Consider the following 20,280-nt stretch of genomic DNA (forward strand, 5'->3'; position numbering starts at 1 on the left):
TGAGCTGGCCTGGCATTAAGCTCCCTCTGTTCTCATCCTTGATTGTGGCCTTTGAGGACACAATGAGGAGGCAGAGACACAGTGAAGGATGATGGCTATCTGGGATTGATCTATTTCTATCTTCCAGCATGAATTGAAAGCACAGAGGGTTCCAGAACTGGTGTTCTCTCCAGATACCCAGAGTCCTGGGCATTCCTTTCCTCAGTACTACTCCTTTATGTAGGGGAGATGACTAGCATAAGGACAGGCTTGGGAGGGCAATTCAGGCTATCATATTGGCCATGTTTCCATAAATGGAAGTCAATGTTTTAGTTTTTTATTTTTCCCAGTTATCGCCATTATAAACAATTCTACAATAGAAAACTTTGTAAGCACTTCATTTCACACACAAGTGAATACCAGGAAGTGAAAATGCAAAGTCAAAGGCTATGAGCATTTTCAACTTTGATAGAGTGCCATGTTTTTCTCTATAAAATTTTTACCAAGTGGTCTCTCACAAAGAATATGTCAAAATGCAATTTCCCATTGTCATGCCTCAAAAAGGAAATAGACTGTAATGGCAGGCAGTTAAAAGCACGGACTCTGGAGCCACACTGCCCAAGATTGGATCCTGTTTCCTCCAGTTCCTAACTACATGGCCATGGGCAAGTTACTTAACTTCTCTGTGTCTTAGTTTCTTTAACTCTAAAATTGGCTTAATGACAGCACCTTCTTCACAGAGTTGTTGTGAGGATTAAACTAGTTAATATATCAAAGTGCTTAGAAAAGTGTCTGGCACCTATTAAATGCTATACTTGTCAAATAAACTCTAAGTGTATGTAAAGTTTGAGGCATACCACCAGCAGAGATTCTAACGGTGAAGTGCTTAACCAGGAAGGCTTCCAATGATAATTTATAGAGAGAATTGGAAGCTAAAGATAAAGGGCAATTTTGCATCTATGTAATCAATTGTATAACTTATTCAATGTGGTTATTTAATTAGCTCCTCTTTTTCCTCTGCGGTATTAGCAATAAAATTCACAACTGATCTTAAGGGAGAGAAGAATCCCAAAGAAGAGCATTAATTCATTTATTCGTTCATCAAATATTTCTTGTTCCCTTACTATGTGTTAAGGTCTATGGATTCAATGGCTAGTATATACTAATTGCTCTATAATTATTTACTGAATGAACAATGAATTGGAAAGAGTCTCTTATGTTAAATAACTCACATCATTGGAGGAGAGTGGTAAATGGGAATGACAGTACAGACTAAGGGGTGCTATGATGGATATCAGTACAGAAGGCTATGGAAGCATAAAGAATGAGCACCTAACTCAGTCTTCGGGTAGGAGAATATTACAAAGGAGGCATTATCCAAGAGAGTAAAGGAAAGGTGAATGATGCATGTGTCTCAGGGGACATCAAGTTAGAGGAATCCACATTCATAAGAGCCAGATGAAGCAGCAAGAGAATCACTACAGCCCAGTGGTTAGGTACAGAGACCCTGGAGACAGAGGGCCCTACAATTGACTCTTATTTCACCTTGGGCAAGGTCTGAACCTCTCTGTAACACACTTCCCCCATTTATGAAAAGAATAACATTAGTGCTTAACTCATAAGAATATTGTGAAGCTCAAATGAGTTAATGAATAACTAATGAACAGTGACTGACACATGGTAACATCTCAAAATTTGTTGGCCTTGCTTACTACTATCCTTATTAGAGAACATTAGAGTGGTTCTGAATAGACCTAGAGCTGTGTGGTTCATAGCAAATTTAAAGAGGCTGAATCTTTGGGACGTGCTATAAAGAAGAAAAAGAAACCCAGCTATGACCCTGGGATTGAAAAGTATCTTGGTGTGTGGCATTTTCAAAAACACAAATGTTGACTTTGATTGAACTGAATATGTCATCATGTACTTACCAGTATTGTGTGATCTGAATGAGACTATATTAGCTCTGTTCACACCATTCATAATTGTATTGAAGTGAATCACATCCCTTTTCTGCTTCTGCCACTGCAGACTTCAGAGTGTCTTCTTATCAAACTACTTACACTTGGGAGCCCTTGCCACTCTCACTAGGGCATTTCCCCAGCCCTTCCCTGGACCTTCTCTAGAAGCATGGATGAAGAGTTCACCTGCACTCCATGAAGGTGACCAAGAATTTGCATGAGGGTTCTTGCTTTTCTTTTTACGGCTACCTGGTTAAACTCGTGTCCTTTTTTAAAAACCTTTTAGGCTTATGTACTTAGAAATATTCCACTGCGGTTTCAAATTTCACTTTCTTTTTATTAATATCTTAGAACACTTTGTGATTTTAGCATTCTCAATGCCCTCTTTTTCTAATGCTTACTTTTGCATTTTGTTACTGAAACTTACCTGTCTGTTCCTGCCAGCTGCAAAGAGATTCCTGCCATGTATTTCCATTGACTGCGTATCTTCACAAACTTTGAGGCTTCTATCCATTTTCATCAAGATAAGTAACCATTTATCTATACATTATTGTCTATATCTGTCTATAATAATAAACATTCTTCATTATTTTAATGGCTCAAATGTTGGAGCTCTTCCAATTTTTTCAAACCAAAAATACATTGTTATTTTCAATACAGCAAATGGTTCGTATAGCCTGTTAAGGAATGTATCTCCCTCATTAAAGCCATGCTGCCTTTCTCCCATAGGTGATGCCTAATGAGTTTAGATTTTATTACAAAGGCCAGTATCCCCATCCACTGTCACACACAGTACATCTTCCTTCCCTTTTAGCTTTTGCTATACATGTTTGAACTGACTGTGACAATTCTTCGTGGGTCTCTTGCATTTCTGCACATATTGTTGACACAGACACTGACAGCTTTTGATCTAGATGGTTATTTCAAGGATATGTGTATAGTGAACAGCCTTGGAAGATAGAGATAATATCTCCTTCTGGAGCAAACAGCAGGCAGACTTACTGAACACTATAGCAAATTCAGGTCCCTAAGCCAAGAATTCCACTTTTCTAATGCAACTCACTGTGGTGAATGCACCTGCCCCCCACCATATTAAAGTGAAATACTGGACCTTTACTTTTTCCAGGGAGATTTACAAACTGAAAGGGAAGTGTTATGTAGAAAATGAGGGGATTAAAAAAATTCCACACACCAAGTAGAGAAAATCCCTCCCAACCCAGTCTTCTCCTCCTTTGTTTTCCATAATCCTGGCAACAAGGTCTACAGCCACCAGAAGAACATGAGAGCAATCTTTCCTGGGGAAATGGAGAATCTCAGGAGACTACACCTGTAGATACTGACATCTGAAGCATTTGTGTGCTTCCCAGTGAAAAACTACTTGTCATTTTATTGCTCTGTAAAGTGCTCACAGACATACACCCAGAACTTCCAATTGGCTTATTAGAGCTTCTTTCTTACATATGAATGTAAAACCAATGTGGTTCTTAACATGAAAAATCACACTGGAACAAACAAACAAACAAACAGAAAAAATATTTTAAAATGAAAAAAACAAATAAATAAAAAGGAGATGCAATGCATGAAAGAAGATATATATATATATAGATATAGATATAGATATAGATATATATAGATATATATAGATATATATATATATATCTCCATGTGTATGTATACATATGAGTATTTAATATCCTCAAAGTGATGGGAGAAGAGAGTGTGTCCATAAAGTAAAAGTAGATTTATATAAAAAGAAAAATTTCGAAAGTAAGACAATTTCTTTCTTTAATAAGTTCACAAATCAATAGAGAATTTTGAGGAAGTCTTCCAGAAAGTGTAGGAAAATAGAAAAAAAAGTTAGAAACAAAGAGACACAATATGTTATGTGAGGACTGATAAAGAGGTATAATGTCCAACAAATGAGTTCTGGAAGAAAGAAATAGAGAAAATAGAGGAGAACCAACATCAATCAAAATAACATTTTAAAATGCTGACGAACATGAATTTCCAGATTGAGTGACTAGCATAGTGGGGGAAAAAATAAAAAAGAACACACACTGAAGGCCATCCTCATGCGAAATCAAAACTCTAGGGATAAAAGAAACTGCCTAAAGCTTCCAAAAAAGAAAGGCAGAAGGACACATCATATTAAAAAAACTGAGTTTTCAATAAAATTAGACTTCTTAACAACTACACTGGAAGACAGAAAACAGCAAAGCAATGCCTTCAAAATTATGAGGGTAAATTATTTCTAAGCTAAATCAATACACTCAGCGAACTATTCACAACACATGTGGATATAATAAACCTACTTTCAGAGAAGTAATATTTCAAGGAATTTACATAACCCATTCATGTTCTCGGGAACTTATTGAAGAGGTGCTGGACTCTATCAAAATCAGGGATCCAGGAAAAAGGGAAGCTAACACAGGTGAGAGACGAGAGAATCCCAGAATGCTGCTGGTGAAGAAAAGCTCCAGGATTGTAGCCCTATAGCAATTCTAGAGAGCAACCCAATCCAGACTGGAGAAGGGGGAAAAAGAACTCCAGAATAGTGGTCTTAAGATAAAAACAAATTAAATAAAACAGAGAACCCAGAAATCAATCCAAGTACTTAAGCCAAGTGATCTTTGACAAAGGCACCAAAAACATACATTGGAGAAAAGACAGCCTCTTCAAAAAATGGTGCTGGGAAAACTGGATATCCATGTGTAGTAGAATGAAACTGGACCCATACCTCTCACCATATACCAAAATCAACTCAAAATGATTTAAAGACTTAAATATAAGTCTAGACTTAAGACTTAAATGTAGTCCTAAACTACAAAAATCCTAGAAGAAAACATGGGGGAAACACTTCAGGATGTAAGATTGGGCAAAAACTTTATAAGACCTCAAAAGCACAGGCAACAAGAGAAAAAATAAACAGATGGGATTATATCAAACTGAAAAGCTTCTGCACAGCAAAGGAAACAACCAACAAAATGAAAAGAAAACCTACAGAATAGGAGAAAATATTTGCAAACTATGAATCTTGCAAGGGATTAATATCCATAATTTTATATACAAGGAACTCAAACAACTTAACAGTGAAAAACTAAAAACCCAATTAAAAAATGGGCAAAGCTAAAAAGCTTCTGCACAGCAAAAGAAACAATTAAAAGAGTTAAAAGACAACCAACAGGGTGGGAGAAAATATTTGCAAAATATACATCTGACAAAGGATTAATATCCAGAATATATAAGGAACTCAAACAACTTTACAAGAAGAAAACAAGCAACCCAATTAAAAAATGGGTAAAAGAGCTAAGTAGGCATTTCTCTAAGGAAGATATCCAAATGGCCAACAGACATATGAAAAAATGCTCAACATCACTCAGCATCCGGGAAATGCAAATCAAAACCACATTGAGATACCATCTAACCCCAGTTAGGATGGCTAAAATCCAAAAGACTATGAACGATAAATGCTGGCGAGGCTGCGGAGAAAAAGGAACTCTCATACATTGTTGGTGGAACTGCAAAATGGTGCAGCCTCTATGGAAAATGGTATGGAGGTTCCTTAAACAATTGCAAATAGATCTACCATACGACCCAGCCATCCCACTGTTGGGAATATACCCAGAGGAATGGAAATCATCAAGTCGAAGGTATACCTGTTCCCCAATGTTCATCGCAGCACTCTTTACAATAGCCAAGAGTTGGAACCAGCCCAAATGCCCATCATCAGATGAGTGGATACGGAAAATGTGGTACATCTACACAATGGAATACTACTCAGCTATAAAAACGAATGAAATACTGCCATTTGCAACAACATGGATGGACCTTGAGAGAATTATATTAAGTGAAACAAGTCAGGCACAGAAAGAGAAATACCACATGTTCTCACTTATTGGAGGGAGCTAAAAATTAATATATAAATTCACACACACATACACCCATACACACACAAACCGGGGTGGGGGGGGAAGAAGATATAACAACCACAATTATTTGAAGTTGATACAACAAACAAACAGAAAGGACATGGTTGTGGGGGAGGGGGGGAGGGAGAAGGGAGGGAGGTTTTGGTGATGGGGAGCATTAATCAGCTACAATGTATATCGACAAAATAAAATTTAAAAAAATAAAAAATGAAAAATAAAAAAAATAAATAAATAAAAATAAAAAATGGGCAAAGGAGCTGAATGGGCATTTCTCAAAGGAAGACATCAAATGGACAACAGATACATGAAAAAATGGTCGACATCACTAAGCATCAGGGAAATACAAATTGAAACCACTTTGAGATGTCATCTCACCCCGGTTAGACTGGCTATTATGAGAAAGACAGAGAATAACAAATGCTGACGAGGATGCAGGAAAAGAGGAACCCTGCTACGGTGTTGGTGGGACTGTAAATTAGTGAGGCCATTATGGAAAAGAATATGGAGGCTCCTCAAACAACTACAGATAGAACTACCATGTGACTTGGCAATCCCACTGCTGTGTATATACCCAAAGGGATGAAAATCATCATGTGGAAGGGATATTATGTAAATATTTTTTATGGACCACAATTAAATAAAATAGGAAATCAAACAAAATAAGAAAGTAGCCAAACTCTCCTCCATTATACTTCCTCATAGACGGAATATTATATGTTAGCCATTATTCTAAGCACTTTTAAATATTTATTCAGTCTATTTTTACAATAATTGTTTAAGGCAGGAACTATTATTTCTCATATTTTATAAATAAGGAAGTCGAGGCACAGAGGATTGAGCAATTTGTCCAAGGTTATTTAGCTAGTAAATGGTAGAGTGAGACACAAACTCAGGAACTCTGACTCCAGGGTCTGAGTTCCTGATTACTGTATTATATAAACATCTAAATAGTTTGTGAGTTAAAGAAATAAAAATGAAATATCACAATGTGTAATACTACAACCTAACAATATCACTACATATTAAAACTAAAGTTACCTCCGAAGCAGTTCTCAGAAAGGAGTTTATAGCTTCATGTATTTCCTAGAAAGTAATAAATGAAGATTTTAATTCAAGAAACTTGAGAAAGAATAACAAAATAAGTCCAAAGAAAGTAGAAGCCAATAATAATATAAATTAGTTGAAATACAAAAGAAACCTAAAACAATAGAAACGTTATTTTTAAAAAGTTTAGATCTTTGAAGAATTAATTTAGAAATTATACCTTTACCAATCATGATCAAGAAAAATCAGAAAGACACAATAAACAATCTTGAGCAAAAAGCACCACTACCTGACTTCAAAATATGTTACAAAGCTATGGTCATTAAAACATGTTACTGGCATAAAATCAGACACATGGACCAACAGAACAGAACAGAGGACCCAGGAATCAACCCAGGTATGTACAGTCAACTGATTTTTTGACAAGGGTCCAAGAACATACATTGGGAAAAGAACAGCGTCTTTGGTAAATAGCACTGGGAAAGCTGAATATCCATATGCAGAAGAAAGAAACTGGACCACTATTTCTTATATATACCAAAATCAACCAAAAATGGATTAAAGATCAAAATGTAAGATCTGAAACTATAAAACTACTAGAAAAAAATAGGGGAAACACTCCAAGACATTGGCCTGGGCAAAAATTATATGAAGAAGACTTCTAAAGCACAGGCAGCAAAACAAAAATAGACAGATGTGATTACATCAAACTAAAAAGCTTCTGCACAGCAAAAGAAACAATCATTAGGGTGAAAAAGCAACCATCAGAATGGGAAAAAATATTTGCGAACTATTCATTCAACAAGAGGTTAATATGCAGAATATACAAGGAATTTAACAGCAAAAAAATAACCAGATTAAAAACTGGGCAAAATAAGAGCTGAATAGACATTTCTCAAATGAAAACATATAAATGGCAAACAGGTATATGAAAAAAGGCTCAACCTCACTAATCATCAGGGAAATGCAAATAAAAATCACGGTGATACATCATCTCACCCCACTTAGAATGGCTAGTATCAAAAAGACAAAAAATACCAAATGCTGGTTTGGATGCAAAGAAAAGAGAAGTTTTATAAACTGTTCGTCGAAATGTAAATTAGTACAGCCACTATGGAAAACACTATGGAGATCCCTCAGAAAAACTAAAAAAAGAACTACCATATGATCCAGCAATCACACTGCTGGGTATTTATCCAAAGGGAAGGAAATTAGCATACTGAAGAGATATCTGCCCCCGCATGTTTATTGCAGCACTATTCACAATAGCCAAGATATGGAATCGAACTAGGTGTCCACTGACAGATGAATGAATGAAAAAGTGGTATACACCCAATGGAGTAATACTCAGCCATAAGAAAAAAAATTAAATCCTGTCAGAAAGTCAGATGAACCTGGAAGATGTTCTGTTAAGTAAAACAAGTCACTCACAGAAAGAGAAATGCGTGTTCTCACTCATATGTGGGAGTTAAGGAAAAAGAAATTGGGCTTATAGAAGTAGAGAGTAGCGCTGTGGTTACTAGAGGCTGAGAGGGAGTACAGTGAGATATTGGTTAAGGTATACAAAACCACAGCTAGATAGGACAAATAAGTTCTAGAGGTCTACAGTAGTGCTAGGCATCCAAGTTAACAATAATTTATAGTATGCTCTCAATTGGCTAGGAGAGCTCAAATGCTCTCATAACAAAGAAATGATAAACTTTTGTGATGATGAATTATGTTCATTACCCTGATTTGTTCATCACACTTAGTGGGGACTTCAAAGAGTCTGGAGGGACATTCAATCCACTGCAATTATCATGATCAGACCAGCAAGAAATAGAAAGTTTAGTGGAATTATAATCCTAAAATATAGAAATGGTAGTGCTTTATTTTCTAATTTTTTATAGTTTGATTTATCCATATTTATGGGGTACAGAATTGACTATCAGTATTTGTGTACAGTATATGACAATCAAATCAATATTATTAGCATGTTCATCATTACAAATCATAATTACTTTTTGTGTCCCTTACCCAATTACTCAACCACTTTCCCTCTTCCCCTTTCCCACCTAGTAACTATAGGTCTGTTCTTTATTTCTGAAAGTTCAATGTATAATCACAGTCTCTCTTTCTTTCTTTGTTTCTTAGCTCCTACTTATGAGTGAGGACATGCAGTCTTTCTCTTTCTGTGCCTGGCTTATTTCACTTAATATAATTTTCTCCAAGCTAATCTATGACGTTGCAAATGGCAGAATTTCCTTCTTTTTATGGCTGAGTAGTATTCCATTATATATATATATGTACTGAATTTTTCTTATCCAGTTATCTGTTGCTGGACATTTACATTGTTCCATATTTTGGCTATTGTAAGTAAATCTGCAATGAAGATGGCAGTGCAGGAATCCCTTTGACATGATGATTTCAATTCCTTTGGGTATATACCCAGAAGTGGGATTGCTGAATCTTATGGCAGTTCTCTCTGTAGTTTGAGAAACCTCCATACTGTTTTCCATAAGGGCTGTACTAATTTATAGTCTCACCACAGTGTAGAAGATTTCCCTTTTCTCCACATCCTTGCCAGCATTCGTTACTCTCAGTCTTTTTGATAATAGCCAGTCTAGCTGGAGTAAAATGATACCTCAGTGTGGTTCTGATTTGCATCTCCCTCATGATTAGAAATGTTGAACCTATTTTCTTGTATCTGTTGGCCATTTGTATGTCTTCCTTTGAAAAATGTCTATTTAGTTCCTTTGCCCATTTTCAAAGTGGATTATTTGTTTTTATACTGTGAAGTTGAGTTCCTTGTATATTGTGGAAATTAATATTTTATCAGATGTATGGTTTGCAAGCATTTTCTCCCAATAAGTAGGTTTCTTCACCCTGTTGATTGATTCCTTTGCCATGCAGAAGCATTTCAGTTTGATATAATCCCACTTGTTTATTTTTTCTATTGTTGCTTGTGCTTTTGGGGTCTTACTCATAGTGTCTTTGCCAGTCCTGCATCCTGAGTGTTTCCCCTACATTTTGTTCTGGGAGCTTTATACTTTCAGGTTTTACGCTAAAGTCTTTCATCCATTTTGAGTTGATTTTGGTATATGGTGAGAGGTATGAGTCTAGTTTCATTCTTCTACACACGGATATCCAGTTTTCCCAGCACCATTTATTGAAGAGGCTGTCTTTTCTCAAATGTATGTTCTTGGCACCTTTGTCAAAGATCAGTTGGCCATACGTACCTGGCCATAAGTACCTTTGATCCTGGGTCCTCTATTATGTTCCATTGGTCCATGTGTCTATTTTTATAACTGTACCATGCAGTTTTGGTTACTATAGCTTTGTAGTATAATTTGAAGTCAGGTAGTGTAATGCCTGTGATTTTATTTATTTATTTATTTATTTATTTTGCTCACAATTGCTTTGGCTATTTGGGGTCTTTTGTAATTCCATGTGAATGTTGAGATTGTTTGTTCTATTTCTGTGAAGAATGTCCTTGGCATTTTGATGGGAATTGCACTGAATCTGTAGATAGCTTTGGGTAGTATGGATATGTTTCCCATGCTAATTCTTCCAATCCATGAACAAGGAATGTCTTTCTATATTTTAGTGTCCTCTTTAATTTTGTTCAGCAGAATTTTGTAGTTCTCCTTGTAGAGATCTTTCACCTCTCTTGTTAAATTTACTACTAGGTATTTTATTCTTTTTGTAGCTATTGTGAATGGGCTTGCTTTCTTGATTTCTTTTTCTTCTTGTTTATTGTTGGTGTATAAGAATGCTACTGATTTCTCTGTATTAACTTTATATCCTACAACTTTACTGAATTTGTTTATTAGCTCTAGCAGCTTTTCTGGTACAGGTTATGGGTTTTTCTATACATAGAATCATGTCATCTATGAACAATGACATTTTGGCTTTGTCTTTTCCAATTTGGATGCTCTTTATTTCTTTCCCTTGCCTGATTGCTCTGGCTAACACTTCCAATACTGTGTTGATTAGGAGTGGTGAGAGTGGGCATTCTTGTCTTGTTCCTGCTCTTAAAGGACGAGCTTTCATATTTTCCCCATTGAGAAAACCCATTGGCAGTGGGTTTGTCATATATGGATTTTATTGTGTTGAGATCTTTTCCTTCTATATCTAATTTGTTGAGAGTCTCTATCGTGAAGTGATGCTGACTTTTTTCAAATGCTTTTTCTGCATCTGTTGAGATAATCATATGGTTTTTGTCCTTGATTTTGATGTGATGTATCACATTTGTTGATTTGTATATGTTGGACCATCCTTGCATCCCTGGGATGAATTCCTCTTGATCATGGTGTATAATTTTCTTCATGTGCTATTGTATTCTGTTAGCTAATACCTTGCTGAGGATTTTTGCATCTATGGTCATCAAGGATATTGGCCTGTAACTTTTCTTTTTTGTTGTGTCTTTGTCCGGTTTTGGTATTAGGGTGACACTGGCATTATAGAATGATTTGGGGAGAATGGCCTTTGATTCAATTTTTTGGAATAGTTTGAGAAGAACTGGTGTTAAATACTCTTTAAATATTTGATAATCCAGTGGTGAAGCTGTCTGGTCCTAGACTTTTCTTTGCTGGGAGACTGCTGATAACTACTTCAATCTCATTGCTTGTTACTGGTGTGTTCCAGTTTTCTATTTCTTCTTGGTTTGGTCTTGGTAGTTGGTATGTGTCCAGAAATTTATCCATTTCCTCCAGGTTTTCAAATTTGTTGGCCTATAGTTTTTCATAATGGTCTCTAATGATTCTTCATATTTCTGTGGTATCAGTTGTAATGTCTCCTTTTTGATTTCTGATTTTTGTTACTTGGGTCTTATCTTTTCTTTTTTTAGTTAATCTGGCCAATGGCTTGTTTATTTTGTTTATCCTCTCAAAAAACTAACTTCTTTGTTTTGTTTATTTTTTTGTATCATTCTTTTGGTCTCTATTTCATTTAGTTCTGGTCTAATCTTAACTACTTCTTTCCACCTACTAATTTTGGGATTGGGTTGTTCTTGCTTTTCTTGTTCTTTGAGATTTATTATTAAGTTGTTTATTTGAAGTCTTTCTATTCTTTTGATGTAAGTACTTATTGCAATAAACTTCCATCTTAGTACTGTTTTTGGAGTATTCCATAGGTTTTGGTAAGTTCTACTTGTATTTTCATTCATTTCAAGGAATTTTTTTATTCCTTGCTTTATTTCTTATTTAACCCACTGGTCTTTCAGGAGCTTGTTGTTTAATTTCCATGAATTTTTATAGTTTCCAAAGTTTGTTTGTTGTTAATTTCTAATTTGATTCAATTTTTGTCTGAAAATATACTTGACATGATTTCAATCTTTTTAAATTTGTTGAGACTTGATTTGTCACCTAACATGTGGTCTATCGTGGAGAATGATCCATGTGAAGAGAAGAATTTATATTCTGCTGTTGTTGGATGAAATGTTCTGTATATATCTGTCAAGTCCATTTGGTCTGAGGTGCTGTTTAAATCCAATATTTCTCTGCTGGTTCTTTGTCTAGATGATTTATCCAATGCAGGCAGTGGTGCATTAAAGTCCCCAACTATTACAGTGGTGGGATCTATTTCTCCCATTAGATCCAAAAATAGTTGTTTTATATATACGGGTGCTACGATGCTGGGGGCATATATATTTATGGTCTGTAATTACCATAATTAGACCAGGAAGAAATAGAAAATTTACTAAAATGACAATCCTAAAATATGGAAATGGGATCCTGAATTGACTTCCGATCAAGATGACAGAATAGACAGTATCCAGCATCACCTTTTCCGACAATCAACCAATTTACAACTATTAGAAAGCAATGACTGCCAAGCTGGGGCCACTAGAGCTCAGGGGAAGAGGAAGAGAGACCTACAGAGTTTATGAATGCAGGAGGAACCACCATGAGATAAAGAAAGGACTGTTCTGACCATTTTGGGCCCCAACCACTTCAAGGCTGGCCCTGGTGAACACATAGAGCGAGAGCTGGCAAAAGCAGCTGCTATGCCCTTTGTATGAAGTTGCAAGGAGACTGCAGGGGAGAAGAGGGCCTTGGTGGTCACCAGGTCAGCAATACCACTTAGGAGCCACATAGGAGCGAGGGGCCATAGACAACTGAAATAAAGGAGCCACTCAGAGGCCAGTGAGACATCACAAGGGACCAGCACATGGCCCATCCCATGGGAAGTGTTTGGAGTACAGGCAGTAGGGGAGATTGACCCACTGGGGGAACATTGGAGTAGAGCACAGACAGCTGATCTGCCCTCCAATCAGCACAGGCCCACTCATGGGAGACTGGTCAGGAATATAGAACTACAGGGGATGCAGTTCGCTGAGAAGACTCAGGCCCAGACCAGAGTTTCCATACAACCCAGGTGTACCATATCTCACAAGACTTGGAAGTGCTTACAGGGTCAACAGTTAAACCCTGAGCTGCACAAAAAGCCATTCCCAGAGAATCAGCAGCAAAGCAGCAATTTAGCTCAACCACAGGGCTCCAGTGCTGGTTCCCACAGGAAGTTCCCCCATTTTAGAAATAATCAAAAGACAACGAATTAGTTCCAGCGCAGAGTTTAAGTGGTGAGAATAGTGAATGATCAAACACAGAACTGAAAGTAAAAAAAAAAAAAAAAAAACAGAGATAAAGTTCTGGTATTGACCAGTAAAGGTCTAAGACCACCAAAGAACACCTATAAAACCTAGAAAGACCGAAAACACCCTGGCTCCCAAGGCAGGTCAGGCAGGCACTGAGGGCCTCAGCCACACCCCACCAACATCAGCATCCAGCCCAGCTACAACCACCAGGCCACCACTGGAAGCACCTCAGCCTTCTGAGCCAGAGTATTAGGAGGCCGAGTGCCTAAGCTACACCCCCAATGTCAGCATCCAGCCCAGCAATGACCACTGGGCCATCACCAGAAACACCCTGGGCTCCCAAGCTGAGATGGGGGGGCATCGAGGGCATCATCCATGCCTCCCGGAGTCCGCATCCAGCCCAGCGATGTCCAACAAGCCACCACTAGAAGGCCCCTGGACTCCCCTGTTGGAATGAGAGGGGTGACACAGGCCTCAACCACACCTCACTCTCCCTCCTTCTTCCTCTTCCCACCCTATCTCTCTCCCTTTTTCCATCTTCCCCTCCCCCCCAACTGCTCTGCAACAACTTAGAATGTAAAAATAATATTAATTAATTAATTAATTAATTTTAAAAGAAAACATATACATGGAAATGGTAGTGCTGAGAAACCTATTCTTAAAAAAAAAAAAAAAAAAAGCATCAGTCTCAGAACACAGAAAGGTGTGAATTTCCCCAGCATTTATTCAGGTTGTTCATTGCAAACCTTTGGTACCAAAAATAGACAAACTAGGAAAGGTAATTATCAGCCAATAATGAACAGAGGAAAAAATAGTAAATTGAATGCAACACTATATAAAAAGACCAAATAGGGTTTGCTTTAAAAACAAAGGAATGAGCCAACATTAGAAAAATCTCTTAATGTACTTCACCCCTAACCAATTACAGAATTAAAAGCATATAATTACATAAATGGATGTAGAAAAGGAACCACCTGAAAATTTAACAGTCCGTTCATGATAAACTTGCAAACAAACCAGTAATAGAAGAGAACTTCCTTATTCTGATAAAGGGTATCTCTGCCAGAGACCTATAGCAAGCATAACTTTTAAAGGTGAATGAAACATGAGAAACATTTAAATTAAAATATGGCAAAAGAGAAAAATGCATCTATAACTTCTAGTATTTAATTTTATATTTCATAACCAAATGCAATAAGAGAAATACATGAGATATAAAAATCATAATGGAAAAGACAAAACTGCCAAAATATGCAGATGATGTAATCATTAATATATTTTGTCCCTTTTCAAAGAAAACTCCATTCGCTCCAGATTTTATCAGCGTTTTTCAGCCTAAACTGATCTTATTCCAAATAAACATAAATAGAAATCATTTTTTAAAAATCAGTCAATTTTTAGTTCATAATTTTAGTATCAGGGTTTTCTTTCCTTTCTCACAGGTTTCAACTCTAATCTATTTCTAATTTCGATAAGCTACAGATTTAAATAGAGCTACCAAAGAAACTGTGAAGAAGGGACATTGTCAAATAAGGTCCAAGATTAATTGATTATTTCGGGGTCTTGATAAGACCTGCTACTTTCCTTCAGCTGCTCCCTAAAGGATTTCAAACAGTTTGAATAAGGTTTGCATTGGCCATTCTGAAGAAGTGATAAATATACTATATATTTATCTCTCAGCTGTGGGACTCTGGATCTTAACGGCTTATGAGCTCAAGTATTCCAGTTTCTCCTGGGTAAATGTTTGAGGGCCTTGAAAGAGATTATGTGGAATTGAACTGAATGCCTGACAACTATTCCATGCTTGTCCAGTCTCTCCCAGTTTCCTGGACTTGTCAAAAACAGCACAATAAACCGTCTTGCTTTCAAGTATTCACTTCTCTGTATCCTGGTACTTACATAGGGAATCTTTCCTATGTTTTGAATCTCTAAGAGAAGGTCATAAATTGGGCACCAGAATGAGGAATTACTGGAGAGCCAAAATCCCAAGGGAACCTTGATACCTGATTATCCACCAACCTTTGGGAAGGCCTATGTCGAGCTCACATTATGAAAGGGAAACAAGGCTGAGTCTGCTGACTGACTAAATGCTGGGAGAGAGGAAGAGGGGGCTATAGGAACAACCCCTTTGAAAGCCTTCCTTCTGCTCTTCCTCAAGGAGAAGGTAATACACAGTGATGCACAGATAGTGCAAAGCCACCAGAACTGGCATGCTACATCCCCAGTTTCTGCTATATTCCATGTACTGGCAGGTGAGAGACATGAGTTCAATGAGTATTTGTTGAAGGAATCAATAAATAAATGAGTCACAGGTCCCTAGAAGGGACCTCAGAGATGGATCCTTCAGCTCTTAGGGCAGAGAGACCCTGGGGTGTGAGTCTTGCCTAATGAAGATGCATCCTTAAATGTGATTGGGTTCTGGGGCCCTCTCTGTCAGATGATTTTGAAGCCTTCTTCACCCACTAAGCAGGGCAAGGCCGTGTCCTGATGTGAAGGCTTTGTTCCTGTGGAAAACCCCTAATTGTCTAAGTACTATCTATGTGATTGGGTTGATGAGCCACTTTTCTAATGAGATCCCCAGGCATCATGGTGTTTGAATCTTGCTATTACTGCCTTGGGGACACTCACTGTGGCCTTGGGGAGAGAGGCCCCGGAGTCCTGGGGCATAGGAGAACGGTCCTCTCTGACAGCCTGCAATCCAGACTTAAAGGGACAGAGCTATGGAGAGACACAGGAGAGCACGGCGCCACTTTCTCTATGTCTGTTACTCCCAGATGTGACCAATCCAGGAGACGAATAAACTGAAAGACCCTTGTGATTTCTGTTTTTCTTCCCGTCCTCTCCTTCGGAAGATTCTGAGTGCTGTGTCTGCCGCAGCACGACAGGAGTCCTGGAAATCATGGTTTCCAGCTTCTCTCTCTTGAATTCTGAATGAGCCTCAGTTCTGCCCACTGAGATGTAAGTGACATTCCACAACTCAGTGAAGCAGGCATTCTCGTTCTGTCACTGAATATGGCCTTACGCCCCTTTTCTCATGGGACACCACTTTTTCTGTTTCTCTTATATCCCAGGAATATTGTCAAGTGGAAAAACTGAATATACAGTGGTGCCCTAACAATTAGGGATCAAAAAGCATAAATACTGAGAAAGTCACCCAGAAAATATTATTTTCTCTAAGATATTAAAAATAATATTTTTATATAAAAGTAATATTTTAGAAGAATATTATTTTCACCCAGGAGCTCTAGCCTTGGAGAATTTCAGGTGGAGATCTCAAAGCCTATCTGCCTTATACAGCCATATTTCCATGGAATCCTCTCATCAGTCCTCTCAGGTAGATATTAGTACTCTCTGCAACTGACAAGTGAAGAAACTGAAGCCCGAAGAGACGAAAGACATTTCCAAGGTAACACATGAAAGAAGTGGAGCTGGGGTTTGATCACAGAGGGGTTTAATCACAGACCACCCCCAAGCCATCCCTGCACATTTCAGAATCTAGAGCTGGAAGGGAGGTGGGTGTGGAAAATGAAGATCGGACTTTGCAATCAATACTGATTAGAGAAATTAATGACAATAACTATCTATGATCATGAAAAAGAGAAAAAGAAAAAGAGAGAGAGAGAGAGAGAGAGTGTGTGTGTGTGTGTGTGTGAGTGTTTGTGTGTGTGTGTGTGTGTGTGTGAGTGTGTGTGTGTGTGTGTGTGAGTGTGTGTGTGTGTGTGAGTGTGTGTGTGTGTGTGTGTGTGTTTGAGTGGCCCTAATATACAAGTAGAACCCAGTGTTATGGAGAGTGGGGATGGGGAAGAAAGATTAAGGGAGGCAAGCAAAAATTTAATGTGTTGTTTGACTGTTATGTATCAAGAACTGCACTTGGCAATTTACATACAGTAATTCATATGCTCTCCATAGCAACACTATGGAGTAGATATTATTATTCTCATGATTTTATAGATGAGCAAATGGAGACAAATGGAATGAGCAAAGAAAATCAGGCATTCCTCCATTCACACAGGGGTTAAAGCCAGAGATTTCTATAAACTTAAATATTTTGTGATTTTTGTCGCTGTTGTCTTATAGTTACTAGTATTTCTATGCCATAAAAAGTTTCAGAGCCTTTATTGACTAAAAGCAAGAAAATAGAAGAAACCACCCTCCACACAGTAGAAGAGTAACTCAGGAACTGAAATATTTGGGGGCCATAGAAGGGAAACAAGACTGAAAAATGAGTTGGCTCTGGACTATGCAATGTTCTGGGTTCAGACAGCAGACTCCCCTCAAGGAAAAAAAAAACGGTGTCTCTCTCACTGCCTTATTCCAGACATTAGCCACCTTGAATTTGGACTGTGAGAGAAGGCAGTGTTTTCTACCTCGATTTACCAAATGGAAGCCCTTCAGAACAGAGTTGGAGCTAGCCTATTACCTCCCAGGAGTGTGCTTCACATAGTGATCTGTTCCTGGCTTGAAATAATTCACTCTTTAGGTGTATCCCTTTACACTGGGCTTTTTACACATAATAGGCCATTGCCAGTTTAAACCGGGTGAGTTTGGACAGAGTTTCAGGGCTGTGCACACTCTTTCTAGTGGCTTCTCTGGCCTGCATTTACTTCCAGCCAATCTAGTTAGCGGGTTCCAATACAGACAGTCTCCATCTCACAATGGTTTAACTCTTACAATTTTTCATCTTTACAGTGGTGTGAAAGTGATATGCATTCAGGAGAAACTGTACTTTGAGAACCCATATGACTATTCTGTTTTTCACTGTCAGTTCAGGATTTAATAAATAACATAAAATATTTAACACTTTATTAGGAAATAGGCTTTGTGTTAGATGGTTTTACACACTTAAGGTTGACTAGGTTAAGTTATGATGTTTGGTAGGTTAGGTATATTAAATGCATTTTCTGCTTAATGATATTTTTGATTTGTAATGGGTTATTGGGAGCTAACTACATCTTAAGTAGAGGAGAATCTGTACTCCCTGTACGTATTTGCTCCCTCCTCCTGCCTCACTATATCTGCCCCCAGTACCAGGTCCCTGAGAAACTTGAAAGATCTTTCAGCATTTGGCCAGTGGCTGAATGTTGAGAGCTTCTGAAACCCAGAGATGCAGCCCTTTTGAGTCCCTGCACTTGTCTACTGATGACCCTGGACCCCCCTACTATTTCTAACCTCAAAGGTCAACCTTCCCACTTCATCTCTTTCAGACACAGATTCTCCTCAATGCCAAAACCCAATTTCACAGCGGTGAAGGAGTTTACCTTTGAAGGTTTCTCCAATTTTGAGTGGCATCACAGACTCATCCTTTTTGTGGTCCTTTTGGTCGTGTACATGTTGACCCTTGCCAGCAATGCTATCATCCTGACAGTTATCTACCTCAATCATCAACTTCACACACCCATGTACTTCTTTCTGAGTGTGCTGTCCATTTCTGAGACCTGTCATACTGTGGCCATCATCCCACGAATGCTATCTGGTCTCCTCAGCCCCCAACAAGCCATCTCCATTCCAGACTGTGCCACCCAGCTCTTCTTCTATCTCACTTTTGGTGTCAACAACTGCTTCCTGCTCACAGCCATGGGGTATGACCGCTATGTGGCCATCTGCAACCCCCTACGGTATTCAGTCATCATAGGCAAAAAGGCTTGTTTACAGTTGGTGAGTGGATCCTTGAGCATTGGTCTGAGCACAGCTATATTTCAGGTGTCTTCTGTGTTTAGCCTTCCCTTCTGTGATGCCAGTGTCATCTCCCACTTCTTCTGTGATGTCCGTCCCTTAATGAAGCTCGCATGTGCTGACACTACCATCAAAGAACTTATCACTTTGCTCATCAGTCTCTGTGTCCTTGTTCTGCCCATGGTCTTGATCTTTATCTCCTATGTCCTGATTTTCACCACCATCCTCAAGATTGCATCTGCTGAAGGCAGGAAAAAGGCCTTTGCTACTTGTGCCTCACATCTCACAGTGGTCATTGTCCACTATGGCTGTCCATCTTTCATCTACTTAAAGCCCAAATCCCCAAATACTCTTCAGGACAGACTTATCTCTGTGACATACACTGTCATCACCCCCCTGCTGAATCCTGTTGTTTACAGCCTGAGGAACAAGGAGGTCAAGGATGCCATGCTCAGAGCTTTAGGCAGAAAGCCTCTCTCCTAGGTACTGCTCAGTCTCTTAGGTGATGTTTCATAGTGATAGAGCCAATCATATAAGAGATAGTGTGAGGGCACCAGGTGCCTCATCTGGGAAGCATCTGAGAATGAGGGGAACAGAGTGAAACAAGAAAGGAAAATATCAATGAAAGAAGAGATGGATGGATTTGCTAAGGTATACAGATGGGTTTACCAAGTTTGATAGGAATCCAATAAGATAAAGCATATCCATGGACTGTACTATAATGTTAGACATTATTCCTATTACTCTTGGCATAAGGTACTCTAAACCAGCAGAGAAGGTGAAAAGAAAATATAATAACATATCATAGGAATTTATGTAAACTGAACCCAGCCTCAGCATGAAAATTAGGGCACTAAAATGACAGATTGTCCATTGTTTACACATGACACTTGTGTTTTTTGGTGGCTGGCCAGTACAGGGGTCTGAACCCTTGACCTTGGTGTTATAACACCCCACTCTAACCACCTGAGCTAACTGGTCAGCCTCTACACATGACACTACTGATGCTACAGTTTATACTATAGCATTTTAACAAAAAATCCTTTCCTTTAATTATTTATCTTGTGCCTATTACTACATATATGAACTCTAGACAGCTATGCCAGACACAGACTCTGAT

General features: G+C 38.2%; 1 protein-coding gene across 1 annotated transcript in view; it reads left to right on the plus strand.

Moving 5' to 3' along the window:
• LOC134384344 (olfactory receptor 10J4-like) overlaps positions 1 to 19,643 on the plus strand; it is a 44,923-nt gene extending 25,280 nt beyond the window's left edge. The window contains 1 exon segment of the mRNA XM_063105879.1: positions 18,698 to 19,643. Coding sequence (XP_062961949.1) covers positions 18,698 to 19,643 — 946 coding nt within the window.
• Positions 19,644 to 20,280: the final 637 nt, after the last annotated feature.

Source organism: Cynocephalus volans, chromosome 8 (assembly GCF_027409185.1).
Source record: "Cynocephalus volans isolate mCynVol1 chromosome 8, mCynVol1.pri, whole genome shotgun sequence".
In the NCBI taxonomy this organism is placed as follows: Eukaryota; Metazoa; Chordata; class Mammalia; order Dermoptera; family Cynocephalidae; genus Cynocephalus; species Cynocephalus volans.